The following is a 27756-nucleotide window of genomic DNA, read 5'->3' as shown; positions in this document are numbered from 1 at the left end:
GGGTTTTTCAATAATGGAATGAATGTCATGGGGAAAAGAAGAGGTATTAATATACATACACAGTGTAGCTGGGTTTAGAGTTAAGTGAAGGTGAGATAGTCTGAACCCTGAAGAAAGGAAGAGTCGGGAATAAAGGGGGCGGGGCGGGCCCCTAAACAGAAGCGAGGCTGTGGGGAAGGGCCTAAGCAGGAAGAGGCGGGGCTAGACATGGAGGAGGTGGAGATAAGAGTTGGACGCGGTTAGGTACGAGGCTGGGGAAGGGCGGGTACGAAGCAGGGAAGGGCGGGGCCCGATCCGGGAGCGCTGGGCATAGGGGCCCGGACCGGGATGGGGCAGGGGCGGGGCGGGGCGGGGCCATGGGCGGGCAGGGGCGGGTGTTTGTGTTGGAAAATCCAACTGCGCCACGGGGCGGAGCGGCCCCCCCAGCCCGGGTCGGGGTGGGGGGAGCCTCCCGACCCCCTGGGGGTCCACAGGGAGCCGGGACACCTGGAACTCCCAGAACCAGGTAACGGGGAGCCTATTTGGAGCCTGGAGAGCGGGAAACCATCTCCACGCAGGGGGGCGGGGCGGACTGCGCTGCCGGATCTAGGGAACGGAGCAGCGGTGGCTCCAGGCACCTGTATCCTTCGGGGAGGGTGCAAGCGTGCGCGGCATATGGTCTGGTCGCGGCTCCGAGGCCCCGGGATCTAGGGAGGTCGAACCAAAGAAGAAACTTGAGAAGTCGCTCAGTTCTCGGTGTTTGAGTGCGTGTCCGTGAGAGGGGGCGGGGCGCGGCCTCCTTGTGATGACTGAGGGTGGGTTATCTAATAGAAAAAGTCTTGGACCAATCGGGGTCTTAGAGGCCCCATCGGGAGGTGGTAATTCCCCTCGCCCAGTGCCCTCAGGAATCCCGCTATCTTACTCCTTCCAGTCCTAAACCAGTTCCCACATCTCGGCCTTCTCTCCCCGGCCCTATGGTGGAGTTGGACCCTCCCCTGCTCAACCACCAGGGGGCGAGGGCGATGCGCGTTCCTGTTTCTGGGAGGCGGGGCTGATTGACCGTGCTAGGCGCCGGAGTCGTCTTGAGCTCTTTAGATCTCAAGTGTGTCGGCTCCTGGTACTTCGGGGAAAGGGCTTAGTGTCAGTACGAACCCACCTGAACAGCAAAAGGCGGAAGAGTGGAGGTGACGAAGGGGTACATGGGGGCACAGCGCCCTCCTCCACCCAAAACAACTAGGAGCGCGCTGTGTCGGGGCATGAGAAAGGCAGCCTGCTTGTTAATAGCAAAGACCACCAGCTCTGGTCAAGGACGGCTTGTGGTAGAAGTGGTTTGGAGGTAGGGGTTAGAAAGAGCTGAAGCCAGAACCCTACAGAGAGAACCGAAAGCATAAAAACGGAGAAACGAACATGCTTCTAAAGGTCTGTGCCCGAGTGTTTTGTCTGGGAGGAGCAAACTATTCCTTCCCGGAGGGGAGGGAGAGGGGGGCGGAGCCACGGTGAGACTCCGGGCTCTGGACTGAGCTCATGTCTTACTCTTCCACTACTGCTTGCATTGTTGCTAGAGTAACTGGAGGCAGAGTCGGGGGCCAGATTCTCAAGCTGTCCCAGCCGCCCAATCCGCTTAAGGACATTCTGGTGACATCACCGACAGACCGCCAATGGAGTGGAAGGGGGTTGCGGCCTGATGATAGTGGGGGTGGGGGAAGAAGGGATAGGGAAGAGAGAGTAGAGGGGGCTGGGGATTAGAGGGATCTCTGAGCAGCTGCTTCAGACCTGCACGTGCACTCCCACACGCTCACATCTTTCACTCCCCCTCTTACCAACCTCCTACCCCCCCCGCACGCGTCTCGTTACCCTTTTGCGCCTGCGCGGAGAGTTGACTGACATCCCGGCCCTGCTATGTATTTGCAAACCTTCTGAGACTTTACTCTTGCTTCTGTCCCATTTGATTGCCCTTCACCTAGCCCCAAGATCTAGGCTTTCTAGTAAACACACCCTGGAGCTCCAGTTCAGAAAGTCTACCATAGACTTTAACTGCAAATCAGTAATCTACTTTGAAGTTGTCGGGGTTGGGAGAAAGAACAAGCTAGGCTACCTGGGTTCCTATCCCAGCTGGCACCCTCCGATCCCAGGTGGTAATGGGTGGAGCTGTGGTTTCCTGCTTCATCTGTTAAGGAGGGATTCTTGGTGCTATTCCTTCCTCTGGGCCTCAAGAAGCCTTGGCTTTCTTCCCCGAGGGTGATTAGAATCTCCCTGGTTTTCACTGGCAGAATCAGAACTGAGGGAAAGGAAGCTGAAAATTAGAACATAGATATTGGAATCTGTAAGCTAGATTTCCAGTAGCCCACTTAGAAGGCAAGAAGAACCTGTAAGAACTCAGTGTCGTCCCTCTCTCCCCCATCATCCTCACAGTCTTCCTTCCTCCTTTGTTAAAGTTTTTAGCTTTTTTCTCCATTTTTTATAATCCAGTGTCTCTACCTTTTTAATGCTTCTTCAAATAGTCTTCCAGAATCTGTGTCATTCTACTTGTTTCCTAGTGTCTGTCTCTTTTCTTCTTTCTGCTTCTCTTGATTATATAACTCTCCCTCTTGCCTTGTCCTGATTTCAACTCTGGAGACTCCGCCCTGGAATGGAGGAGGAGGGGGGGAGTGTTAGGATGCCGGGGACAGCCAGGACAGTGATGGGGCTGTGGAAATCCTTCCCTGGTGGGGAAGAGACCCTATATGCACACAACCAGACTGACCCCGCCTTTCGACTTTAATCTCTACCTCTTATTTCCTGTCCAAGATGAATCTCCTGAAAAAATAGGGAGAAAATTCAGCTTTAAGCGGGAAATAAGGGGATTTGAGGTTTAGGATCTAGGAATGAAGCTTGTTTGGACATGATCTCCTACTAGACTTCCCAGAATTCCTAAGGTTATTTCTCTTTATGCTGGTTTACCACTTTCTTCCCCCATGTAGCTAGGGGTCAGAGGTTGGTGTCAGAGGTGGCAGAGATGACGTCATTAGTGCACGTGCCTGGGGGTGGTTGCTAGGCAGTGTGGCCTCCTCTCCCACTTTTAGTCCTGTGGAGATCCGTTGCCACCTCTTCCCCTTTCCTAACTTAGTATACGCAGGTGGGAAATCCTGAACTGGATTTTTTTTTTTTTTTTGGGGGGGGAGGGATGTAGTGAAGTGTAGGGTGTGGTGAGTGGCCCAGAAATTTCACCCCACCTATTTAGACTTTGCTCGCATGAGTCTGCCATTCCCTTCCTCTTTCCCCTTTCTGCTGCTTCCTGAGGGAGCAATGTGGGAGATAGTAGTATGGGTTATGTGTATGGTAGTGGGACATTACTCAAAAAAAGATATAATTGTGGGGGTTACATATTTTTCTACTTTTCCCTTCACTTAACGGCCCTCTTCTCCCTCCTCCAGTCTCTATGGGGGTATGTGGAGAAATAATATATAAGACTCAAAACTCATGTCTTTAATTTTGGGGTGGCAGATCAGTTTTCACATTTCACTTTTATGGGGAGGACTGAGAGGACTTTGACAGCTGGAGGCTGCTGTTGGGCAGGTATTTATTTGCATCCTGGGTTGAAAAGTGGGGGAGGGGCAGGTTTAAAATTGGCTCATGCCATTTTTCTGGTGGACAGACCAGCGTCCCTTTCCCCAACACCGTGGGAATTGGGGTGTGGGGTGGGAGGAGAAGAGCTTGCGTTAATTTGGTGGTGATGGTAAGCTTCAGCAACTCTGGTTTCTTCATTTGATAGGGGGTTTAGTTACAGTCTTTAATGCTCTGCTTCTTTAGTCTTTTGCTTTCTTGGGGAAGAAACAACTCGGGCTATTTCATTAAAAAGGGAAGACAATTGTATTGTAGCTCTCAGATTTTCAGGGGATTTCTCGTTCATGTTTTCTGGAGCCTTTTAATTCTGCAAGGGGACTTCCTTCCATATTTTTCATTAGGGGAGGGGGAGAGGGGACGGGAACTGAAGGGTGTATAAAAGGTTGGGGGGGGGTGGAGAGGCAACAGCTAAAGGGGCGTGGGGGGGGCGGGTTGCTGAAGGAAGAGACCGGAAGGGAGGAGGAGGGAGCCTGGTGGGGAGGGAGGGAGAAGGGGGAGGAGGAGGAGGAGGAGGAGGAGGGAGGGAGGGAGGGAGGGGGTTGGGGAGAGCCTGCTACAGTTCTTTGTTTGACTCCGGGACTCAGGGACTGGGAGGAGGAGGGAGGGAGGCAGAGGCCGCAAGAGCCGGGGACAGGCCCAGGAGGCAGAGGAGGGATCGCCCCCCCCGCCCCCCTTCAGTCCCCGCTTCCCCCCCCTTCCGCTGCTCCCCCCTCCCTACCCGGACTCGGGGGCACCGCCGGGGGACAGACACCCAGCAGGTAACCCCCGGCCCGGCTCCCCAACCACCACCTATGGTTCCTATCGGATTCTCTCTCTCTGTCTATCTCTCTGTCTCTGTCTGTCTCTGTCTCTCTCTTTCTCTCTCTCTCGATCCTTTTCCCTCCCCCACCTTTTTCTCTCTCTCCTTTTTACTCAAGTCTCTCCTTTTATCTCTATTTTGCCATGTCTTCCTCTTGTTTGCCTCTGGTGTCTCTGCCCCTCCGTGTAGATTCCCCTTTTTCTTCTTCCCCCCTCCCCATTGATTTCCTTGTGCTTAAAACTCCCCCTCCCCCACTTCACCTCTACCCGACTCTCTCCCAGGTTCCCGGTCTCTTCTTCAGCTTCCTTCTACCTATATCTCCCTCTCTAGGTTCTATCGTCTCGACCTCTGATGTTCCCTTAGGTGCCCATCTGTTCTTCCTGTGGAAGAAGCCCTTAGCCCTTTCCTCATTTTCTGCGGTTTCCAATCCCTCCAATCTTGAACCCCTTTCTCCTGGCAGCTATTGGGGGAGGGGAGGGAACTGGAATTGGGGAGGGGGCATTTAGTGGGGGTGGATGGGGGCTGTCTGTGGTTCTGAGGGTTGGTTCTCAAAAAGTCAGAGGGGGTGGGAAGGCTCTATTAACACCAGTGTTTGTGGGGGTGGTTCCAGGATGATGTCCCTTTAAATAAGCTGAGAAATAGCCCCAAATGTCTAGGGTTAGGGTGGTAATGTAAAAGGAATAGCATCAGAGTAGTTATCACTTCCACCTTTCATTGATTGAAGGGAACAGTGGTAGGATACAGCATAGTCTTGAGGGAGTCAGTCTAGGGTTGAAGGGGGTTGTTTTGGGGGATCTGGTGAAAGGGGATTGGCTAGAGAAGAATGCTCTAGTTGAAACAGGGGCGGGGGGGGGGGTGCCATAGCTCTGGTAGCCAGCCCAGTCTAATGGGGGGATTGTAATTTGAGTTTTCTTCCTGTATTCCATATCCCAATCCCATATTCCCCTCACCTCAAATTGTAGGACCCAGAGTGATGGTCACTGGAAACTTGAATTGTAGAGATCAGGAGATTGAGGGGAAAGAGCATAGAAAGAAATGGAAATCTGTTTCTCTCCTGGGGTCACTACTTGGGGAAGATAAGGGCGCCCATAGCCTTCCCCTTTTGTTAAGGGGCTAGGCACTAGAGAGCCTCAACCCCTCCCTTTGTCATCCCCCTCCCCATTCTGTACTACCTCTCCTCCCCCAGCCCAGCTGTTGGGCAGATGAATTACAGCCTCTAGTTCTGGGCCAGGGCTAATAAGGGATTAAGGTTGTGGTGCTGGATTTGGGATAAAGGTTTGAGAGTGCAGGGTATGTGCAGACCTGGATTTGAATCCTGCCTTTCAACTTTAGCTGTGTAATCATGAGCAAATCCCTTAACCTCTTAGTGCCTCAGTTTCCTCATTTGTGAAAGCCCGAATAATTATATTTGCATTACTTCACTTTATTAGGATAAAGTAAAATCTTTTACAAATTTTGTTATTAATATTTACTGACCCTTGTTTTCTTCTATCTTTAATTCCAACCTGACCCTCTTAGCTTTGCTCTCATCCTTGCATCCTATTGCCCTTCTCAAGTGATGCTACCTACCTCCTAGTGAGGACTACCTGGACCCTTATAAACCCTTATCAGTAAGGAAGTTTGCTAGCCTATCTCCTGGGCCCACTTGTCATAGGGGAGGTGGTGGGTCAGGAATAACAACTCCTTAGGAAGGAGTGTCATCAGCAGTCACTGTGGTTTACAGCAGATTGCATCATGAAGATGGGGGGGGGGGTGTTAGAGGCCTGGTTTCTGGAGGAAGGAACAAGAATGGGCAGGACATAGACATAGTTTTCTAATAGGAATGTGGAGAACTGATCTGAGAATCTGGGGTGCTGGTAGGTGATAATAGGGGTCATAGGTTCTTGAAGGAATTGAAATGGAACCATGGCTTGAACATGATTGCTGGGAAGGAAATAAGTGTTGGATGGATCAGACACTTTGTAAAACAGAGCCCTGTCACCTTTCCTGTTCATGTTATTAAAGGAAGGAAGTGATGGGGAAACAGCATATGACCTTGAAGGGAATTCCTTCACCCATATTTTCCCTTTCTAACTCTTGAGCAGCATACTATATAAGGCCAAAGAAGCTCCTATATATACCTGGCAGGAAGGGGAGCCCTTGGCTCCTCCCTTTCTGGTCCCGTTCAGCCTGTCCAGTCACCTCTGTTTTAGCTGGGACCTGCCTGGCCTTGGGGGAAGAAGAGGGGAGGAGAGGGTGCAGAGTCCAGAGGGTGGAGTTGGCCATCTGGTTGCTAGATAAGACTGGGTGGAGGCAATAGTTTGGGGGAGGGGCAAAATCCTGGGACATCCCAGTTTAGGCTCCTTGGAGTAGGAAGGTTAGGTTGATTTGAGGAGAATAGAACCCTGGGAAGAAAGTCTCAGGATGGAATTGAACCTAGATTTCCTCAGATAGTTGTTATCTGAGAACATTATAGCCAGGGCCCTGTTGTCACCCACCTCCTCCCCTGTCAGCCACTATTCTTTCTTAGGCAGAACTGGTTGGGGGCGGGGGATGGGGGGAAAGAGTGTATGTGTGTGAGAGTGTGTGTGTGTGTGTGTGTGTACGTGTACATACGTACTCGAGAGACGAGGAATGGCTTTTTCTAGTTGCCATGGAAACAGATTCTTCCTGTTCCTTTACCCCAGCCGGTTCTATGAGTGGCTGAGGAAAGTGGACAAAGGGAGGCTTTCTGGTTGGCACTCTCCCTTCCTAACATCCTTTTCTTTTCTACAGGTTCCCCCCCAAAAAAACAAAACAAAACAAAACACCATCACCATGACAGCTCCATAGTGCCACCCAACTCTCCCCTGCCTGCTATATCTCATTTACAGGGGCACTGGTGCCAATGAGAGAGAGGTGTACCAAGCTCCAGTTGGTAAGTCCTACCCCTATGGGTCCCTTCCTCCTATGTATGCATTTGTATGTTTACACATTTATATTATGTATTTATAATATGCATTATCTTTATCCCTTAATACAAAATTATGCTACTCTTCCCCAGGTTGATGTAATCTGGAGGTTAATGGGTCTAGTCTACCTGCCCACTATACATAACATGAATGGTTCAGTCTTTTTAGTTTATTGTTTTTCTTCTGAGATTCAGTTGATATATACTTCCCAGCTTGCCTCCTGAGCTCATTCAATCCATTTTTATAGATATTGGATAAATCCCCACATATACTTCCCTTGAATGGTATGGCTTAATCTCCATCTTGCTAAAGCTGGCAAAATGATGGCGTATGGGAGATATCATGAAAACTGGAGGTATGGGGGAAGGGAGCATATTAAACCTTTTGCTCTATCCAGTTGTTTTTGGATAACTGACTTTGAAGGGGGACAGGAGTTTGTAAGGAAGTAGGATCATTTAGACTAATCAAGGAGAGGAAATAACAGAATTTTTGCTGTGAACAGCATATGGTTGCTATGACAATTCCAGGAATACCTTCCTGAATTCTCTTTTATTCCTATCTTCTCTTTTTAAGAACCCCTTTTTTCCATCCAATTCCTAGAACTTCCCTAAGTCAAGTCTTCCTGATTAGTCCCTACTATTATCTCCTTCCTCACTCTCTTAGCTCTTGTCTTGAGGATTTGTCTTATTGTCCTTGCCTGTTCCCATTTATTATTACTTTATAATACTTAAAAACCAGCTCCTAGGCTCCTGTTTTCATTAAGGAATAGAAAGGAAGTAAAGGCAGCATGTTTAGCTCTGTTTGATAACTATACTAGTATCATCTCCAAGGACACCCACTACCAGTTTCCCAACTCATCCTCAAATTCTGCCTCTGATCTTGACCACAACCACATTCCTGTTTGGTAGAAGTGAAGGAAAGCTGAGATCTGCCATAGGGGCAATGAAATTTTACAGCATTTTAAAAGCACATACTGTATAAATGCCTAGTAGGTATTCTGGTAGCCCTGAAGATAAAAAACAAGAATGAAAAAGTATTTGCACTTAGAGAGTTTATATTCTACTGAAGCAACAAGGTAGTGAAACAAAAGAGATAGACGGATCCAGTGAATGCTAATATTTGGGAAGTTTAGAAGTTATCTAGTTCAATCCCCTCATTTTATATCAAAGAACTATAGGCCCACCCAAGTGGGCTTGCTCAATTTTATTCAATTAAGTGACTTGCTTAGGTTTATTCAAGTAGTAGGTTCTCAGATTCCAAAACTACTCTTTACAGTGTACCACAACAGCTTGAGGGACATGGAGCTAAAGTAGAAGAAATGAACCTTGGCCATGGAAAACAGTGGTTGGAGCCTTGTCTGGGGCCCACTATTGAAGTCGTAAATGGGAAAGGGGAATAGAGATTTAGATTGAGTTTTAGCATGTAGAGATGTTAGGGTTAAATAGACATCCTGAATTTTATACACACACACACACACACACACACACTCACACACACTCACACACTCACACACACTGAGGCAACAAGCCTTCTAAGGTTCCTATAGGGCATCATCATTAACATTCAAGATAGAAATGAGGAAAATAGTTATGTCAGATATGCACTTTGCCTTGATGAATACAGAGATGTGTACCCTGACATGCAAATGGATTCGAGATGAGAGTATGACAAAAGAAGTCAAGCATGTGCAGATGGAAGGAGAAAGTGAGAATATACACAGAACAAGACATGCAGAGACAATCCCACTAGCAAGGAGAAAAGAAGGAGTAATAACTAAAAACCAAAGCCTGACTCCCAGCAGAGCATTGGCATATGCAAATGCATATAGAAACCGAGACATTGTTAGAAACATGCCTCACCACAGATATCAGAATCAGAAACTTACTGTGCCACCCACAGCTTGCCTGGGCCAGCTCTTGGTCACAGTCTTATTCTGATTTAGTCCCTCAGGTCCCCCCTACCCCTGTATCATACAGAAGTGGGGCAAACTGGAACTAGAATCCTGGTGACCTTCCCTTTAAATAAATCTTAGTGTGGTTGGGTTGAGTCACAGAAGAGCCCCAAGGGGCCATTCTTAAATACCCCTACTGAAGCAACAAGGTAGTGAAACAAAAGGGATAGACAGATCCAGTGAATGCTAATATTTGGGAAGTTTAGAAGTTATCTAGTTCAATCCCCTCATTTGCTTTGTGCTTTAATGTGGCCGTGAGGGACTGAGAAAGTATGACAGTAAATCAAAATGTATGGGGCAGATGGGTATTTTGGTAAGTTTTTATGCTTGTTTATATGTATGTGTATGTATATATGATCCTATGAAACCTTGTCTTTATAGGGTTCTGTTTCTACTTGTCTGTGTGTGTGGTGGGTGTGTGTGTGTGTGTGTGTGTGTATGTGTGGTGTTTGTATATGTGGATGGGTATCAGCCCTCAATTGCTCTGGAGCACTTGCTCATTCATGCACCCAGGATAATGAGTGTACCTCCTGTGGGGATGAGCTACTCCTGTAGTGTGGGGGATTCTTAATTTGCTTAAGCAGAGTAGTTGAGGTTTTGTTGGCTTGTCTGATATTGTCTCTTTTCGGGGAAAGGAGAGTTAAAACTATCAAAAAGTCCAAGGCCCGGATGGAAAGGTGGAGCCTGGTTAGCCTGGGAAAACCCGGATGAAGAGGGCAGGGCCTAACCTAGGAAGAAATTAACCCTTTGAGAGGTACCCCTTTGTGACTTGGTCTGGAGTCTTCTGACTGCTGAGAATGCCCAACACATAGATAAGTGTCTTTATCCAGTAAAGATATGCCTTATTCCTCCTTATGTGTGCAGGTTACCATAGGTTCTGGATGATTGCTCATTCTTTCAGCTCTTAACAAACCGAAATATATCCCTGTTGGACCTTGACAGTTATTGCCCAGAAAGCTACCTGGCTTAGTTCAGACAGTCATTACCTAGTTGGTTGCAGCATAAATGATATTTTCAGCCTTAGATACTTTAGAAGACCTTATATTCACTTATAGAGAAGGGCTGTAGCCTTCATCAAAGTTACCAGGTTTTTAAGGTATTGAAGTAGGGCTCTTCTCCCAAATTCAGTTCAGTGAGCATTTATTAAAGGTTCTTCTGTATGTGCTGAGCAACACCAATATCAACAAAAAACAAACTTAGATCCCTCTGTATTATAGAGCATCCAGCAACTGACAGCTCAAGGCAGATATGAGGAAATGTCTTGTGTTGGAAGGAAATAGAACATGAAGGAAGTTAGGGATTCTCTTAGGTGGCGCTTTGAAGGGAAGACATTTCAGACCCAGATTTTGCTAACAGGCTAGGCCTGAGAATATGTGGAGGGAAATAATAGGACTGGAAAATAATGGGATATAGGCTTTTTGGGGAGGTCTTCAAAGGCCAATGTGAGAATTTTGTATTTTATCTTAGTGGAAAGATATTTGAGTGGTAAAGTTAATGTGGTCAGACTTGTACTTTTAGGAAGATTATTTGGCTATTGTATCTAGACTATTGGTGAGACTGAAAGTAGGAAAGCCAATAAGAAGACTTTTTGAAATAGTCCAGGCAGGAGCAGCTAGGTAGTACAGTAGATAGAGCACTGGCCCTGGAGTCAGGAGGACCTGAGTTCAAATTTTGCCTCAGATACTTGACATTTACTATCTGTGTGACCCTGGGCAAGTCACTTTAACCCAATTTCTTCTTCCAAAGAAAGATATAGAGAAATAGTCTAGACAAAAGGTATTGAAGACCTGAACTACTGAATGTAGAAAAGGGGATGAATGTTGTGGATATGTTATAGAGGTAGAATTAAGATGGGGCAACTGAATAGTTATTGTGTAAGGCAAACCTCCAAGATAGAACAAATTTGTATAATAAGAAGTAGGGAAGACTTTTCCTTGCCCCAAAGGAGAAAATAGGGGCATAGTTGTATGCTTTTGGTAAGGAAATAGCTTGGGTGTATATTAATACAGCCTAGCAGGTGAGTGGGAGGGATTTTCTGTGAGGAGTAAGAAAAGGGGATTTTCCATGGTACTAAATTGTGAGCGTGTGTGTAGGCTGAGAGGTTGTGTCTGTCTCTGACTTTGTGTATGTATGTCTTTGGGGAGGTATGGGGGCTGAGTCAGTGGGAATGTGGGGGAGGCTTTCTTAGTGACTCAGACTCCCCCCACCTAAGCTTGAATCAGACGAAGCAGGGAGGGTATCTGAAGAGAGGAAGAATTAGAGAACAGAGCCCCTAAGTCCCAATAAAAGAATAGGATTTAAGGTAGGGATAAAGGGGAGGAGCTGGGGATCTATGACTTTAGTCAGTAGCACTGAGAGGAATAGCAGTGTGGGAGTATGAGAGACATGACTGGTGAAACATGTTGCTTATTAGGGGAGAGCTGAGTCAGGCCTCAGTGGGAAAGGGGAAGTGGCTGAGAAGTGTCATCATCAGAAAAAGGGAAGCTACATTTCCTGGTAGCTAGCATAGCATTTCTAGGTTCCACTTCCCAGGTAGGGACTCTGGTTCCCCTTCCTTGCTTCTGTCACCCTTGGGACTCCCCCAGTGGCTTAGCTCAAGTGTATGTAACAGATGGGAGAGAAAGTAAGAGAGAAAGTTATCAGTTTGTTTATTCGAGGAAGGAGGAGCCTTTGCATACATTTAGTTAGTTCTTTAACATATTTCAAACTTCTGTGAGCTAATTCATTTCTCTGGTGGTGGTGGTAGTAGTAGTAGTAACAGCAGTTTAATTTATATAATAGAAACTAGAGCTGGAAAGGAGTCTTAAGAAGCAGTCCAATCTAAATCCTTTCATTTAAGTCAAGGAATATTATCACATTTGAGTCTCACTCAACTTTGGAATGAAGGAATTATTCCCATTTTACAGATTAGGAAATTGGGGCTTAGAAAGAAACCTTTCTAAGGTTAAGGAATTTATCCAGCAAGTGGGTCTCCAAGGTTGGATTTGACCATTGTCCACTGGGCCAGGCCTGAGAATTCTTAGATTTAGAAAGCATTGTTTCAGTGGGTATTACTCTCACCCTTCTAATTAAGGCTGCTTTTCCTTTAGTCTGCCTTTCTCTGAGGAGATGAAGGTTCTTATGGTATGATACAGTTAAAGAAGGCTCTTACCTTCTGCATTGGGGGATGGGGGGAGGGAGAAGAGGGATTGAGGCTGAATTCACCAGAAGTCCCTGCTGGTCTCTGGACTGGGTTGGAAATTTCCCCGCTGTGCCGGCATATGCATAAAGATGAACTTTCCAACCACCCCCAGAACTTTACCCTGAACTCTCCCCCAGCTTCCTGCACTTCAGTAGCTAGCTTACTTTGCCCCTTTCCTTCCCTTCAGTGACTCCTGCCTTTGAAGGAGATGATGAGGCAAGACCGGAAAGGTCTGGAGGCGGGGAGCCTGGACGGGTGGATGCCCATTTCCCCCCAAGCCGAGTGGCTGTTGCTTGGGAGACCCAAGCGAGCCTGCTCCGATTTAAAGGAGGAAGTAAAATAAGCCCTCGGCTTCTTTAAGGAAGTGGGCGGGTTATGAGTGAGAGGAGGAGGATGATGTCACCGAGTACCGGCCCACTCTGCACCCCCCTCTTTTTTTTCTCCCCCCCCACCCCTTCCGCTGCGCAAGTAGCCACGTCACGGGCAACCCCCGAAATCCCCCTCCCCTCGTGTTGGGGGGTGGGGGCCACGTGGGCCGTGGGGAGCGCGTGGACCATACTGAGGAAGGGCACAGAGGATATTCGAGCTGTGAAAGAGGGGCCACTCTGGACCTGGGTGCGTGACTTTACTAGGATGGGGATTAGAAAGCAGGTTTGGAGACTAGGGATGAGATCAGTACCCATTAAGGGTGAATACTGGATAGAAAAGAAAAGATTTAGGATGTCAAGTCAGTTAAGGGATTATTAAGGATTCAGGAGGTAAAAGACTGGAAAGAGTTTATAATTACGATGTAGGAATTGGGACAGAGTTTCTGGGAGAGGAGGGAAATTTAGAAAATCACTGTTCACTGTCTGTGGTGTTGGTTGTCAACGGACAAGGGATTAGGGTTATTTTGGGGAAGTAGATTTTTAGGTGCTTGGGAATCTCTGTCTTAAGGTTGGTTTGGAAAAGGGACTGGAGGCTTGGGACGAGGTGAGAATATCTGGGAACTAGTTGTGTACAGAATTTCAAAGCCTGGGGTTCAAGCTGTTGCTACCCTAGGAGTGATGCTTGGGGGGAGCAGGTTGTTTTTTGTCTTGGAGGTTGAGTTATATATTGAGTGTTTCTTGGTTTCTGTCTCAGTTGAGGGGGGGGATAGTGGGGTAGATGGGGGGAAGGTGCGGGGAAGCTGCTAGTGCCATTGGTCTTAAGATCTGCTCCGCTGTGTTGATATGTCTGTATTACTCTTTTCTGAGAATCTCATTGGTTTGCCCCAATCTCTTTGCCTGATCCGTTCTGGTATCTCCTCGTGCCTGAACAAGAATAGCGGAGTCGTAAAGGAATTGTGGGGAGCTTAGGATGAGGGTAAAGAAACTAGTGGGTGTTCAATGGTAGGGACCCTTTGGTGGGAGAAACAGGGTCATGTAGGGGTCACCGTAACCACCACCCCGTCATCCCCCACCCCCACCCCCAGCTAAGCTTGTCTGACCAGCTTCCCTGCTCTTCTCTCCCCTTTCTGCTTTAATCCAATCTCCATTGGCTACAATGCTCGCCCCTTACCAAGCTAACCTCTTTCCATTGGTCCCTGGCAGGCTGTTACTGAGGCAGACAGACAACCAAGGCGATGATTCGCTCTCAGGGGAGGGAGTTCGCCCTGTGATTGGACAGATTCCTAGAGTGGAGAACTCAGTAAGTAGAGAGGCGGAGGGAGGGAGGGAGGTGGGAGGGGCTTGGGGCAGTAGTCGGGTCTTACTGTTCCTGATCCCAGATTTGAGCTTTTCTTCTTTCTCTTTCCTTTCTCTCTCCTTTCTCTCCATTTCTTTCCTTTTTCTCTCTCTCTCTACAGAATTACCTGGAAAACTCCCCCAGAACATACGGAGGACTGTGGTTGTAGAGGCAGAAGCTAGAACACTGCCTCTGAGGAGCTTTAGCCGGCTGACAAGGGTGGGGGGCCAGCCCGATCTTAAGGGCTCCCGGGGCCACCGCTGACCTGGTGAGTGAATGCTAAGAAGGTTGAGTTTGGGTGTTTATGGGGTGTTCCTAGACTTCCAGAGAAGATGTCTAGTTTTAGATAGAAATCTGTTCTCCTCCCCCCCTTAGGCTGGATGCATCGGGCAGTGGACCCTCCGGGGGCCCGAGCTGCACGGGAACCCTTCACCCTTGGGGGCCTGAGCTGTGCTGGGACCTGGAGTTCTTGTCCTCCCCACCCCCCTCCCCGGGCATGGCTGCCAGGGGGCAGGTAAGTGAAGCATGAGATCCTATCTTTCCCATTCCTTATTTAGTTTCCCCTACTGTAGATTTGTTATTTTTCTTCCCTCTTTCCTTCTCTTTTTCTCATAGCTCTTAGCCTCATTTTTTCCAATACTGAACCTATATTTTAGTTATAAATTTTTTGTTTCTGTCTTAATTTGGTTGCAATCCTCTTCATTAATTTTTTTTTCCTGCTTTGATAAGCCTCAGTTGTTACTTGACATCTTTTTTTCTCTCCCAAACAAGGGACACCCCAGCTACCCCACCCCCCAACCTTTGACTTATGTGACCCTACCAGGTGTTCTGCCAGCATTGGGCAGCCCCAACTCCCAGCTCACCTGCCCCCAGCCCATGGCAGTGGTATTGGATATCCCAGCAAGTCCTATTACCCTCCAGGGTAAGTGTAGAAGGATGTAAGTTTTAGAGAATGGAACCTGTTGTTTGGAAGGAGATGAAGGATTGGAATGTGAGCTAGTGTGTCAATTCCCAAAAGGGGATGAAGGTAGGAAGTGTTAGAGAAAGGAAATTAATGCTTATCCATTGAAAAATAATTTGGAAAAAAAGAAAAGGGGAGGAGGGCTAGAAAGGGAAAGATGAAATCAGTGATTCTGAAAGGGAGAGGAAGTTGCTGGCTCAGAAAAAGTCAAACTTGGATTTAGAAAGAAGAATGAGGTTTAAAAGGGAGCAAAGTGACCAACATAATTGGACTTTGCCTCAGTCTACAATGACGCTTATATTCTTTTCTTCACTGCTCAAGGACTCCCAATCCTCGACCTCTGCATGGGAAGCTGGAATCCCTGCATGGCTGGGTTCAGGCCTTGCTTCGAGACCCAGCCCAGCCAGGGCTATGGGAACAATTGGGGCAGCTTTATGAATCGGAACAAGACGGCGAGGAGGCCATGCGTTGTTACCACAGTGCAGCCCGATATGGGGGTGGTTATGCAGAACTAGGGCTCCGTATTGGCCGGCTTCAGCAGGTGAGGATTTCTTGGAGCCCAAGAATAGAGGGCTAAGGGCAAGTATAGAGATATGAGGGATATGAGGGCTTCAAGGAGAACCAGCTGAATTCAGGACTTTGTGTATCTTGAAGCCAGGATTATGTTGGAAAGATTTTTCTGCATGGCTTTTTGCCTACTTTACTTTGGGGTAAAACATTAGACAGGGGAGGAGAAGTCAGAAAGGGGCAGGGGGGTGTTGTAAAGGGAAGGCTTTGAGTTTATGTTTTTTCCTTCTTGGGATACTCCCATTCTCTGGTTTTCTTTTGTGACTAGGCCCAGATCTGGAATTTTCACACAGGCTCTTCTCAGCATCGGGCTAAGGTTCTGCCACCCCTTGAACAAGTATGGAACCTTCTACATCTTGAGGTAGGAGAAGGAGAATAGCATGTTTAGGGGATAGAGGGAATCTGGCAGAATACAGAGTGGTGGTAGGCAAAACAGACCTACTATACACTATTGTGGGTGAACGTTCTTCTTTTTCCCCTTCTCAGCACAAGCGAAGCTATGGGACAAAGCGTGGGGGTCCCCCAGTAAAACGAGCAGCAGAAACTCCTGTGGTACAACCTGTGCCTCCCGTGGCTACTCCTGGCCCTGCTGATGAGAGCCTTAGCCCTGGAGGCAAACGTAGGAGGGGCTGTGGCCCTGATCAGGTACCCCTTAATATTAAGACCTTAGGAAAACAGCACAGAATGCTGCTACAGGGCTTTAGGGTAAAGGGGGAAGTCTCTGAGCTTAAGTCCCCCTGATTTCCTTCCCATTCTCTCCAGACTGGTCCTCCTCCAGGGTTACCACCATTGCCACCTCCACTGCCAGGCCTAGCTACAAATCCCCCCTTCCAGCTATCGAAGCCTGGGCTATGGAGCCCATTGCATGGAGAGGCCTGGGGCACTGAGTGCAAAGGTTCTGCCCCTCCAGAACGTCAGGTAAATTGATCTCTTCACCATCTGGATCTACTGCTAAATCTCAGGAGCTGCAGAGTCCTGTTAGACCCTGATCTTGAGGACTGCATTATGTATGGTTTCTTCACTGTCATTTTAGTTCAGTCTAAATTTTATTAATTTTAGCCTTTCATCATTTCTGGATATCCTGTGAGTTTTCATATTCGTGCAACCCCATTTGCCTAACCATAGATCTCTGACAATATATAAGGGTCTTTCTTGTTTCTTTTTATGCTCAGTGGCTCCAGTTCATGACCCTATTCCTGCCTAAATTGTTCCCTCACAAATCATGCTTTTTTACTCTTCAACAGGAGCAGCGGCACTCAGTTCCCCTTCCATTTCCATACCCCACTCCTTCCTATGCTTCGCACCCCCCTGGCCATCGGTCAGTCCCTACGGCCCCTCTGGGCCCCCATCCCCCAGGAGCAGAGAGCCATGGCTGCCCACCTGTCCCCCATTCCCCTGGAAGTGACCTTAGAGAGAGCAGAGTTCAGAGGTCGCGGATGGACTCCAGCGTTTCACCAGCAGCAACCACCGCCTGCGTGCCTTATGCCCCTTCCCGGCCCCCTGGCGTCCCCGGCACCACTACCACCAGCAGTAGCAGCACCGGCCTCCGGGGCACAGAACAGAGCCCAGGCCTTGTAAGTGACACAAAAGAAGGAAAATGGAGCCTGAGGGAGGAGTAGAACTCTGAATGAATGTAAAGAAAATTTTTAAGAGTTGAAAAGACAAAATTGGAAGAGATGCTTAAAGCAGGGAGATCATATAGGAAAGGAAGCATAGAGCTCTGGCAGTCTCTGAAAGCTTGGAGCTTGTTCTCTATTACTCTCCTGTTTTCTTTTTTGCAGGGCTCTGACTGTTATCAAACTCCAGGGCTAGAGGCTACTTCCCATGAGAGCCGCCTGGGGCCATCGGCACATAGCAGTCGGAAATCTTTCCCCCCTGCCCCCACCGCCGCTGCCCCACCCCTGCCTCTCCCACCGGGCCCACCCCTCCTGCCCAGCCCTGCCACCCCACCACCACCCTGTCCCCGTCTTCTCCACCCAGCACCCCCATCCTCATGGCTGGAGGGCCCTGCCTGCCAAGCAGGCAGAGGGGCTGTAGCTATGGGTCGAGAAGAAGGAGATCCTTTGGAGGAGCTCCTCTTTGGAGCGAAGGGCCCTTGCCCCACTCCACCTCCCCTACCTCCTCCTCCACTACCACTTCCCCTCCCCCACCACGAGGGCTTCTTGGGGACTCTCTCACCCCATTTCCCCGTGGGCACTCAGGATTCGCACACCAACCCCACCACCCCCACCACCATCACCACCAGCAACAGCAACAGCAGCCAAGTGGGGCCTGTGCCCTTTCCCCCTCCCTCATTCCTTTCCCGGGGTTTAGATACCCATCCCCCAAGCCCTTCTCTGAGCCCTCCAGCCCCTCCTGTCACTCCCTTGCCACTTCCAGTTCCCCAACCTACCACCCCACCCTGCCACCAAAATACCTCAGGAAGCTTCAGGCGCCCGGAGAGCCCCCGGCCCAGGGTCTCCTTCCCAAAGACCACAGAGGTGGGGCGGGGGCCACCTCCTGGGCCCCTGAGCAATGCCCAGCAGCCCCAACCCCCTGGAGGTGGTGGGGAGCTTCCCAGCCAGAGCCCTCGACTGTTTGATTTTCCTTCGACACCCCTGGAGGACCAATTTGAGGAGCCGGCAGAGTTTAAGATCCTGCCTGATGGGCTGGCCAATATTATGAAGATGCTAGATGAATCTATCCAAAAGGAGGAAGAGCAACAGCAGCAACAGCGAGAGGCCAGTGGGGGAGCTCTGGCACCCCTGAAGGAGCCCTTTGCCCCACTGCAGCCCTCTTTCCCCCACAAGGAAGAGAAGACACCACCACCAGCGTTGCCCCCTCCTCCACCACTAGCAAAATTCCCCCCACCTCTTCAACCGCTGCCACCACCACCGTCACCATCGACACAAGCTGGTCCAGCCACTTTGCTAAAATCTCTGGCCAACGTGCTGGATGGGCAGAAATACTCTTACCAAGGGGCTGGGGCAGGGGCTGCCCAGGCTGTGACCTCTCCCTCTCAGTATTCTCCCCCACCCCCATCAGGTGCTATCCCTACCCCACCTGCAATGGCAGCCACGAACCTCCTGTGCCCCCTGCAGCTGCAGGTCTCTTCATCATCTCAATTTTCTACCTCAAGCGGGCCATGGGCCCAGGAGCAAGGAGGGGGTGAGGAGCCATCTGGGCCTCCCCCAGCCCAGTCACTCCCACCACCACCACCACGGCTAGGGGTTATGCTACCCCCACCCCGCTCTGAGTCAGAGGTACTAGAAGAGATCAGTCGGGCTTGTGAGACACTGGTGGAAAGGGTGGGCAGGGGCACAGGGGAGCCAGTAGAAAGTGGAGGGGAGCGACCACCACCACCGAGGCCCAAGGAAGAAAGTGGTGCTGGGCCTGGGTGTAGCAAGCGGAAAGAGAAGGAACATAGGCGGCACCGGCGAGGATGCAAGGATGGTGGACGTCGGCATCGGGAGGGTAAGGTGCACAAGGAGAAGAACCGACAGGTGCTAGGAAACCTGGACCTACAAAGCAAGGAGATCCAAGGACGGGAGAAAGCCAAACCTGAGGCTGGTGGTGCTGCCAAAGTCAAGCTGCCTACTCCTGTGCCCCCTGCTACAACTGCTCCTCCTCTCCCACCCTCACCTGCCCCTACACCAGCACCAGTCCCTGGAAGTGAGACACGGCATAAAGCCCGGGAAGAGACTCCAGGCCCACCCAGTGTGAGTCCAGCTGACATGCTGAAGCTCCGGTCTCTGAGTGAGGGACCGCCCAAGGAGCTAAAGATTCGGCTTATCAAGGTGGAGAGTGGTGACAAGGAGACATTCATGGCCTCTGAGGTGGAAGAACGGCGGCTGAGTATGGCTGACCTTACCATTGGGCACTGTGCTGCCGATGTGGTACGGGCCAGCAAGTAAGTAACTCACTCCTTGGCCCCATCTTCAGAGAAGGAGCAGAGTAGGCTCTTGTGTTGCTGATTTGCATTGGGCAGAGTGAGGGGATGGGTTTTCTTGCATTGAGGTATCAAGATTAAGTGTCATGAGGAGTATTGTCTGCTTTTCTGGAAATGAAAATTTTTCTGGAAAAAAAAAAAAAGAGATCAATAATAGCCCATTGTAGAATCTGCCAGGTCTATTCCCATTGCTCATGTGAAACAGGCAAGCTCTGTCCAATTCATTTAGATTTTAAACAGCGAAGCTTTAGAGACAACCTCAAATCCCTAAAATGATACATTGAGAGATCAGAATGTCATAAAATGATGTGTGGAAGTAATCACATACACCGTACAGATTCACAAACTAACACGAAATTGCAAGAATTTTATATTAGAATGTTTCACAACAGATCTCTTAAGGAGATAGTTCATGTGTTATTTATTATTCCATTATAACAATGTGACTCATGTGACTTGATCACAATGATATTATCATGACAAAGTTTCAGAGCAGACTCCAGTGGCTACCACAATTTTCCCACTTTACCACATTGTGGTACTAATTGGTTTGGGTATATAACAGAACCACTCATGATGTTCTCAGTATGTAAATGGAATTTTAGTCTCCTTCAATAGCTATGTGGATTTACCATGCCACTTTTTTTTCTCTTCTTTCCACAGGAATGCAAAGGTGAAAGGAAAGTTTCGAGAGTCCTACTTATCACCTGCCCAATCTGTTAAGCCTCAGATCAACTCTGAAGAGAAGCTGCCAAGGGAAAAACTCAATCCCCCCACACCCAGCATCTACGTATGTTTCTGTCTTTCCCAGTGAAAGTATTTATGAAGTGTAAGAGTAGAGAAGGGCCTACACCTAAATTGCTGTAACATCTAAAGAAATGGTATTTAATTCCAGGATTGATGAGATTTTGTATGTCTTCACTTTCTCTTTTGTTAAAGATAACAGAATTGGGGAAAATCTTCTTGTCCCTATGGGTTCCCTTACAGAGGGTGATGGATTGAAGGTGACAGCCTTAACTTGGCTTAAATATTATGAATGGGAAATTTGCCTGAGTAGGGTAGGAATGTAGTAAGCATTCTGCAAATAGTGGCATTGTATTAATTCTCTCATTTTCCCAATTCTCCTGTCTTCAGCTGGAGAGCAAACGGGATGCCTTCTCCCCAGTGCTGCTTCAGTTCTGCACAGATCCGAGGAACCCCATCACAGTGATCCGGGGCCTGGCTGGCTCCCTTCGGCTCAGTGAGTTCTCATGTCAGGAGCTAGACTAGGCCAAGAGGAAGGAGAAAGAAAAGTAGAAGTCTTAGGGATTTTTGATAAAGTTGGGGAAAGCTATATCTTACCATCTAGGTAAGCCATTTTACCATCTAAAGTGTGCACATCTGAGCTGAGCTTGCTGGTGCCTTAGTTTGGGGGATAGTTGATGTGGATGAGGTTGTCCAAGCTCAGTTGTTGGGGGAGATGGCACTTATTTTGCATGGCCAGGACTTTTCTTGCATGGGTGTGGCTATGCATTCCATTCAATTTGCCATCTGATTTTCTGTCATTTCTGACTCTTCAAATAGCTTAGAAGTAGAAAAAAGGCAATCTGTCTACTTCAGTAGGCAGCTAATAATGCTTATTAGTTCTTTCATGATCAGAAATTAATTGAATATAGGTTGTGGAAGTTCCCCAAAGGGTACAAAAACACCAAATTTTTCACCAGAACTTCTTACAAGAACCCTAATTTGATCTGAGCTTTATCTTTTACTTCTCTACTCATTGAGAAACACTATAGTATAGTAGAGAGCTAAGTCAGCTTTGGAATCAGATTTGGGTTTAACTGTTAACCTCTGACAGTATATTGCCTATGTGCCCTTGGGCAATCACTTAATTTCTTAGTGCTCCATATAATTCTCTTAGATTGTAAATTGGAACATCTTCATGAAATCAGGAGATCGGACTAGAAAAAAATCACACTATTGGACTACTCTCTTTTAGAGAGTGTATGGCTGGGGAGGGATTTAGAGTCACTGAAACTCAGTTCTACTTTACTGCCTTTCTTAGAGACTCTTAGGTCTGTCCTGGTCTGTCTTTTTTCATTTGAGAGAGGCCATAGGGGTTGGCTGCTCATTGTTGATTCCCTACCCATTATTTTCCACTGCAGATTTGGGCCTGTTTTCCACAAAGACCTTGGTGGAGGCAAGTGGTGAACATGCAGTGGAGGTAAGGACTCAGGTGCAGCAGCCATCAGATGAGAACTGGGACCTCTCAGGCACTCGACAGATCTGGCCCTGTGAGAGTAGTCGTTCTCACACTACGATTGCCAAGTATGCACAGTACCAAGCCTCCTCCTTCCAGGAATCTTTACAGGTAACAAATGAACCTGGAGGGAGAAAGAGGAATACAGGGGGGAGGGACTGAAGAGAATAAAGAGGACAGAAAGAGAAGAATTTAACTTTTGGGGTTGGTAGATGGGAGTGAATATTGAATTGAGGAATCAGGAACAAGTTGGAGACTAGGGTTTAGAAGAGTACCTGATCTGAATGTGATTGCCATCTTGGGGGGTTGGGGAGCAGGAGGAAAAAGAGAGTGAAGACGAGACAGAGGAACCAGACAGCACCACTGAGACACCTCCCAGGTATCGACAAGCTTCTTGATTGATCTTGGACAAAAACCTCCAGTTATCTTAAAGTGTTTTTATATGAATTATACCTGTTGATCCTTACAATTGCTCTGAAAGATTAGAGTTTGCATATTTTTCTTCCCCCCATTCTTCATGCTATTTACCCAATATATTTACCCCTCTTTTTTCCCCCATCTCCTTTGCACTAGCAACAATCCAGATCAGAAAACTCATCACATCATCAAATTTGGCACCAATATTGATCTGTCAGATGCTAAACGGTGAGTAGAAATGTGGTTGTAGAGTATTGCTGACAGGTCTCAAAGATGGGTTAGAACTACCCTTGCCTTTATGTAATACCTCTAACAGACCAAAACATTTGCATTTTGAGAAAGGTAATTTTTTAAAATAGAGACAGTGACTGTTAGAATCCTTGAAATGTTATTCTTTCTATATTCTCATTTTCTCAGGCCTTGGGCAATGTAGTATGTTGGAGTTAGTGTCATGGTTTCTTTTTGAATCTTGACCCTTCACATTTAAGAATGTAATTTACTGAGCCAAGAGCCTCTGAATCTCCCTCCTTCCCTTTCTCTTCTTTCATTCTCTGTCGTTTTCTTTCTCTGTTCCTTTCATCTTATATGGATAAAGCAGTGTGCTCTCCCAGACTGACCATCCAAAGTTTAGATGAGTTTTGTTCCCCATGAAACTCACAGTTTAATAGGGTTATAAGATACAAACAGATAAATATGTGATATTATGTGCTAAATCAATATTTGAGGATGTCAAACAAAAGTATTATAGATCTGGAAAGATAGATTATGGCTAGGTGTTGAAGGTTCTTAAATACCAGGCCTTCTAAACTTTGCCACTGTTGAACCCAGCATTACAAAGAAGTTTTTCTAGGACTTAACTAGGGTCTCTTCCTAGGTGGAAGCCCCAGTTGCAAGAGCTGCTGAAACTGCCTGCCTTCATGCGGGTCACATCTACAGGAAATATGCTGAGCCATGTGGGCCATACAATCCTGGGCATGAACACGGTCCAGTTGTATATGAAAGTTCCAGGGAGTCGAACACCAGGTAACCTATCTCCCCGCAGGGTTGGCCAAGATTTTTGAAACTTGTGAAGCAGATAACTAAAGGGCCCTCAGAGCTGGTCTAATCCAGTTTGTTAAGAAAAATGGTTCATCTGATATACTTGTCTAGCTGCAAGGACCACCTCCAATTGGGGAGAAATACATTCTTTCCCATGGCTGCTAGATTCAGTTTTGGATAATTGATAATTAGAAGTTTTCTTAATAGTAATCCTGCAGTTATTTTTGAAATAGCCCTCTATTGCTGCTTATACTTCTTTGGAGCAAGCAAATTAAGGTTAACGTCTTTCCCCCGTGGTTTAGAGATCTTAAGATAGCTGTCATGACCCCCTATTTCTGACATTCCTATTTCCTTCACTTTGACCTCATGTGGCATGAGCTATCAAGCTTGTCAATACTCTTTCTCAAAATGTGACACTCTTAAGTGAAGGCAGTTTCCAGACATGGTCACCCTGGGACAGAGTACAAGGGACTGGAGTTTCCCTAGCCTGGGGCCCTGTGCCTGGCATTGCTCTGCTGCCATTTCAGGTTGATGACTGGTATTGCATTTGTGGTCAACTGGAGGCACAGGAATCAGTCTGTTATGGAGAAAGGTCTAGACACAGGATGACCTCTGTTTGAATCTTGCCTCAGGTACTTAGACCTTGGGGCCCTAGGAAAGTCACTAAGCTTTTTGTGATCTTGTTTTCTCCTATAAAATGTAGGGACTGAATTCAAGTGAATTTGGAAGGTCTCTTTCAGCTCTAAATTTTGATTTGATGAACTACAATCCCTAGATGTTTTTGAGACAATTTGTCATCTAGCTATGGATTCCTCATCTTGTTTTATGAAATAAGTTTTTTTCTCGTGTCAGACGTTACATGTTTCCATATTGAATTTTATATCCTTAAGTGAGTCACATCAATGTTCTAGCCTATTAATATTTTTTGATCCTTATCTAGAATATTCACTTTTCCTCTTAATTTGGTGTGAGGAATTTAATAAATGTGCCATTTATGCTTTTACACCTATAATTGCTTTATTTTGTTGTGGTGGGAGGGTGGTGCCTTGGAAAGGAAGCGATGAAAGGCACTCCTCCCCATACCCAGGATGGGGAATTGGGCCCATCATTGGGGCCATCATGCAGCTATTGGGATTTGTGACCTGTATTAGAAACTCTGCTGGAATGTGGAGATGGGGGCATGGTCACTGAAGAGATTGAAGCTCCAGGAATAAAGCAGTTTTGTGCAAACTATTATAAGAAGCCTACATTGAATCTCCCAGGATTGCCTTCTCTGTAAAATGAAAAGTTTGAATGAAATGTTTTCCAAGACCCTTACCAGGTCTTGCAAATTGAAATTTTGTAGCTTCTTGACTTAGTATTCTAGATCAATACTATATCAATAGTATTAGTGATCAATAGAAATAGTGAGCCTTGCTCTTGTGAGGGTTGAAGGAGGCTATACTGTGGCTCTCCTACCTGCTAGCAAGTACAGTGACTGTTATCCTTTGCTGCCCCCTAAAGGCCACCAGGAAAACAACAATTTCTGCTCTGTCAACATCAATATTGGTCCTGGAGACTGTGAATGGTTTGCGGTCCATGAGCACTACTGGGAGACCATCAGTGCCTTCTGTGACAGGTGCATTGTAGAACCTGAGAGCCTTCCTCTTTAGTCCTTTCTTCCTCCCCTGATCTTCCATCGTTCTTTCCCTCAGCTTTCCCTGCCTTATCATTCCCTGCAGTGGGGTGGACCTCTCTTCTTCCCCAACAGTCTGTGTATTCCTATAGGCACGGAGTGGACTACCTGACGGGCTCATGGTGGCCAATCCTAGATGACCTCTATGCCTCCAACATCCCGGTGTACCGCTTTGTTCAGCGGCCTGGGGACCTGGTGTGGATTAATGCAGGCACTGTGCACTGGGTGCAAGCCACAGGCTGGTGCAACAATATTGCCTGGAATGTGGGGCCTCTCACAGGTGAGAGCTGGGGGGCCAGGGAGATGAAGAACTGGAGTTCAGTGGGCTTGGCTCCTTGGGTCACCCCCTTCCCCTTCCCCTAGCCTATCAATACCAGCTGGCCTTGGAGCGCTATGAATGGAATGAGGTGAAGAATGTCAAATCTATTGTACCCATGATCCATGTGTCCTGGAACGTTGCCCGTACCGTCAAAGTCAGTGATCCGGACCTGTTCAAGATGATCAAGTGAGAAGGGGACAGATTTGTTGTTATGGGGGTCTGGTGCTTGCCTGCACCTTATTCGTTGGTCCCTTAAACAGATGGAGTTCTCATTCTGTGTGACATCCCTTAAGTATATGTGGGGTCAATAAAATTCTGGTGCTGAGCTCAAGTGGTTAGTTGTGGTAAGCTTTATCAAAGAGGCCCGGGTCACATGGACATGGAGAGTTCTAAAGAGAATAACTGGAATGCATCAGAAAAGGAAGATTTCATGTAGGAGTTTTCTTTGGAGATGGCTCTGAAGGACTTTTCCCTATGCCTCCTGTCATTCTACTTTGCCTCCTGCCCCTAGATTCTGTCTGCTGCAGTCTATGAAGCATTGCCAGGTACAACGAGAGAGCCTAGTGAGGGCTGGGAAGAAGATTGCTTACCAGGGCCGAGTCAAGGATGAGCCTGCCTATTATTGTAATGAGTGTGATGTGAGTAAATTTCCCTTCCTTTCCTTTGTGTCTTCTCTTCCATCTCCTTTAACTTTTTGTGGCCACTGTGATATCATGCCTGTCTGCACACACAGGTAGAGGTATTCAATATCCTGTTTGTGACAAGTGAGAATGGGAGCCGAAATACATACCTGGTGCACTGCGAGAGCTGTGCTCGGAGACGCAGCGGAGGCCTACAGGGGGTCGTGGTGCTAGAGCAGTACAGGACAGAGGAGCTGGCCCAGGCCTATGATGCCTTCACCCTGGTAGGTAGCTGGGACTGGAGCCTCCCAAACAATCCTCCTGCCTTTTCCTCACTACATATTCTGCTTAATCTTTTTTTTTTCCTCCACTGTAGGCTGGATCCAGCAACTCTCGATGAGGCAGGACACCCCTTCCTAGGGCTGAGAAAATGTCAAAGCCCAGTTTCTGCCATCACAGCACAGCCCACATCCCATACCCTGGGGGTTGGGGTAGGGGCCTTCCCAGGGAGAGGGAGAAGCCAGAGCCTGGAGAGGGAGGGGGCAGGGCTGAATTCCTCTCCCACAGGCAGCTCCCCCTCCCTTACTTAATTTATTCAGAAAAGGTTTGGGGGGGGTCTTTTTTGTTTCTGTTTTGTTTTGTTTTTGTTTAAAAAAAAACACCAATATGAGGGAAAAAATTCTAAAAAAAGATAGAGGTGGGGACCAGAGTATCCTCCTCATCAGCCCCACCCCTCCACCCAGCCTTGGCCAGACTTCTTTTTTCCCCTACCAACATTGGCCTTTGTAATAATAGATAAAAGGAGTAATGGGGCTCTGGGGAGGATGATGGTGGAGGGGTCAGATACGGGTTCCGGTTCCCTCACTCCTGTCATGGTCCTCTGGGGTGGGGGTGGGGGATGTGCAGGGCGGCAGAGTGGGTGAGGTTTTTAACGAGACTCTTTGTATGGGCTTTATTCCCATCCCACATCTTCTAAGACTTCCCTTTTTGTACTTTGGTTGCTCCCTGTGACCCACCCTACCCATACGTGTCTGTCTTCTATTTGTTCACTTGGTTATGATTTATATTTTCTATTTTCATTTTTAATTTATAACAGTCCTATTCTCTATTTATTCAGTTTTGGGGAAACAGGATCTTCCCCTTGTCCCCTTTTCTTACCACCTTCAGTGCCATCCTCCCTCCTTCTGGCAGTGGGTTTTTAGTAGACTGCTCTCTGACCCATTCTTCCTATGTTCCCATCTCCCATTTCTGTCACCCTTATGTCCAGCTCTTCCACTGTGTCTCTTCCCAATGCTCCATCTTCCCCCAGGCTCTGGCCTTATTATCATGGTGCTCAAACCCCATCCTTCTCTCCTACCAATCCCAGATTCCTGCACTTTCTTGGGCCAGGCCCCTTTCCCCCTTCCATCGCCCTTCCCTCCCTGGATCTTCAAGAGGGCAAGTGAGTGGCTCCTGTACTGTAGGAGTAGGTGTGGAAACAAATTTGTTATTGTACATGTAACGAAAAAGAATGGAGGAAAAGGAAGATCTTTGGGCCATGCTCCCCTCTGCACCCATTTTTAAACATGGACTTTAAAGTGAAACAGCCAGGGGGAATGAGGGTGATGACCTCTGTGCGATTGTCTATCTGGAGTTTTGTTATCATTTTGTTGGCTGTTTTTTTCTCCTCTGGCTGAGGGGGGGCCCTCTCATCCCTCCTTACCCCCTCCCTTCACTGCACTGCTGCTCTGCCCCAGGGCAGAGGCCTCTATCCCCTACCCCTACTTTTGGTGAATTTGTGTGAAAATATTAAAAATAAATGCAGAAAAAACCGTTTTGATAATGGGATTGTGTTAGTGTGCAATT

General features: G+C 47.7%; 2 protein-coding genes and 1 long non-coding RNA gene across 7 annotated transcripts; 1 reads left to right on the top strand and 2 right to left on the bottom strand.

Annotated features, from left to right (window-relative positions):
- Nucleotides 1-239: 239 nt before the first annotated feature.
- On the bottom strand, nucleotides 240-1180 carry LOC127561421 (translation initiation factor IF-2-like). Its single transcript, XM_051996667.1, has 3 exons — nucleotides 1136-1180; nucleotides 902-1099; nucleotides 240-686 (listed from the first exon to the last, which is right to left on the bottom strand). The coding sequence occupies exons 1-3, from the start codon at nucleotides 1178-1180 to the stop codon at nucleotides 240-242; spliced, it is 690 nt and encodes a 229-aa protein (XP_051852627.1).
- Nucleotides 407-27733, top strand: KDM6B (lysine demethylase 6B). 5 transcript variants are annotated; one of them, XM_051995777.1, is made up of 24 exons: nucleotides 407-505; nucleotides 7136-7277; nucleotides 14015-14111; nucleotides 14269-14415; nucleotides 14523-14661; nucleotides 14971-15069; nucleotides 15430-15649; nucleotides 15944-16036; nucleotides 16162-16320; nucleotides 16438-16593; nucleotides 16920-17249; nucleotides 17457-19564; nucleotides 20267-20393; nucleotides 20738-20843; nucleotides 21748-21953; nucleotides 22160-22221; nucleotides 22416-22487; nucleotides 23134-23282; nucleotides 24801-24915; nucleotides 25065-25252; nucleotides 25336-25477; nucleotides 25803-25929; nucleotides 26025-26195; nucleotides 26288-27733. In XM_051995777.1, exons 5-24 carry the CDS (start codon nucleotides 14528-14530, stop codon nucleotides 26309-26311), a joined length of 4788 nt encoding a protein of 1595 aa, XP_051851737.1. In that variant the 5' UTR covers nucleotides 407-505; nucleotides 7136-7277; nucleotides 14015-14111; nucleotides 14269-14415; nucleotides 14523-14527; the 3' UTR covers nucleotides 26312-27733. The 5 variants fall into 5 exon arrangements, with proteins under 5 accessions (XP_051851737.1, XP_051851739.1, XP_051851738.1 ...); XM_051995779.1 differs by having other exon boundaries at nucleotides 14494-14661; XM_051995778.1 differs by lacking the exon at nucleotides 407-505 and adding an exon at nucleotides 4238-4340.
- Nucleotides 1408-3092, bottom strand: LOC127560866 (uncharacterized). The gene is made up of 3 exons (XR_007953418.1): nucleotides 2458-3092; nucleotides 2075-2257; nucleotides 1408-1660 (listed from the first exon to the last, which is right to left on the bottom strand). It is a non-coding gene; the product is annotated as an uncharacterized LOC127560866 (long non-coding RNA).
- Nucleotides 27734-27756: the final 23 nt, after the last annotated feature.

The sequence above is a fragment of the Antechinus flavipes genome, chromosome 4 (genome assembly GCF_016432865.1).
Source record: "Antechinus flavipes isolate AdamAnt ecotype Samford, QLD, Australia chromosome 4, AdamAnt_v2, whole genome shotgun sequence".
In the NCBI taxonomy this organism is placed as follows: Eukaryota; Metazoa; Chordata; class Mammalia; order Dasyuromorphia; family Dasyuridae; genus Antechinus; species Antechinus flavipes.
Note: the sequence above shows the minus strand (reverse complement) of the source record. Positions and strands in the feature narration are given on the sequence as shown.

Bases quoted from the DNA above. Each gene is read 5' to 3' on its own strand.
- LOC127561421 (XM_051996667.1), bottom strand. From the start codon at position 1,180: ATGTACCCCTTCGTCACCTCCACTCTTCCGCCTTTTGCTGTTCAG. The intron at 1,100-1,135 runs GTGGGTTCGTAC...CTTTCCCCGAAG, and splicing joins TTCCGCCTTTTGCTGTTCAG to TACCAGGAGCCGACACACTT. The intron at 687-901 runs GTAAGATAGCGG...CGACCTCCCTAG, and splicing joins CTGGTTTAGGACTGGAAGGA to ATCCCGGGGCCTCGGAGCCG.
- KDM6B (XM_051995777.1), top strand. From the start codon at position 14,528: ATGCATCGGGCAGTGGACCCTCCGGGGGCCCGAGCTGCACGGGAACCC. The intron at 14,662-14,970 runs GTAAGTGAAGCA...TGACCCTACCAG, and splicing joins GCATGGCTGCCAGGGGGCAG to GTGTTCTGCCAGCATTGGGC. The intron at 23,283-24,800 runs GTAACCTATCTC...TGCCCCCTAAAG, and splicing joins TCCAGGGAGTCGAACACCAG to GCCACCAGGAAAACAACAAT.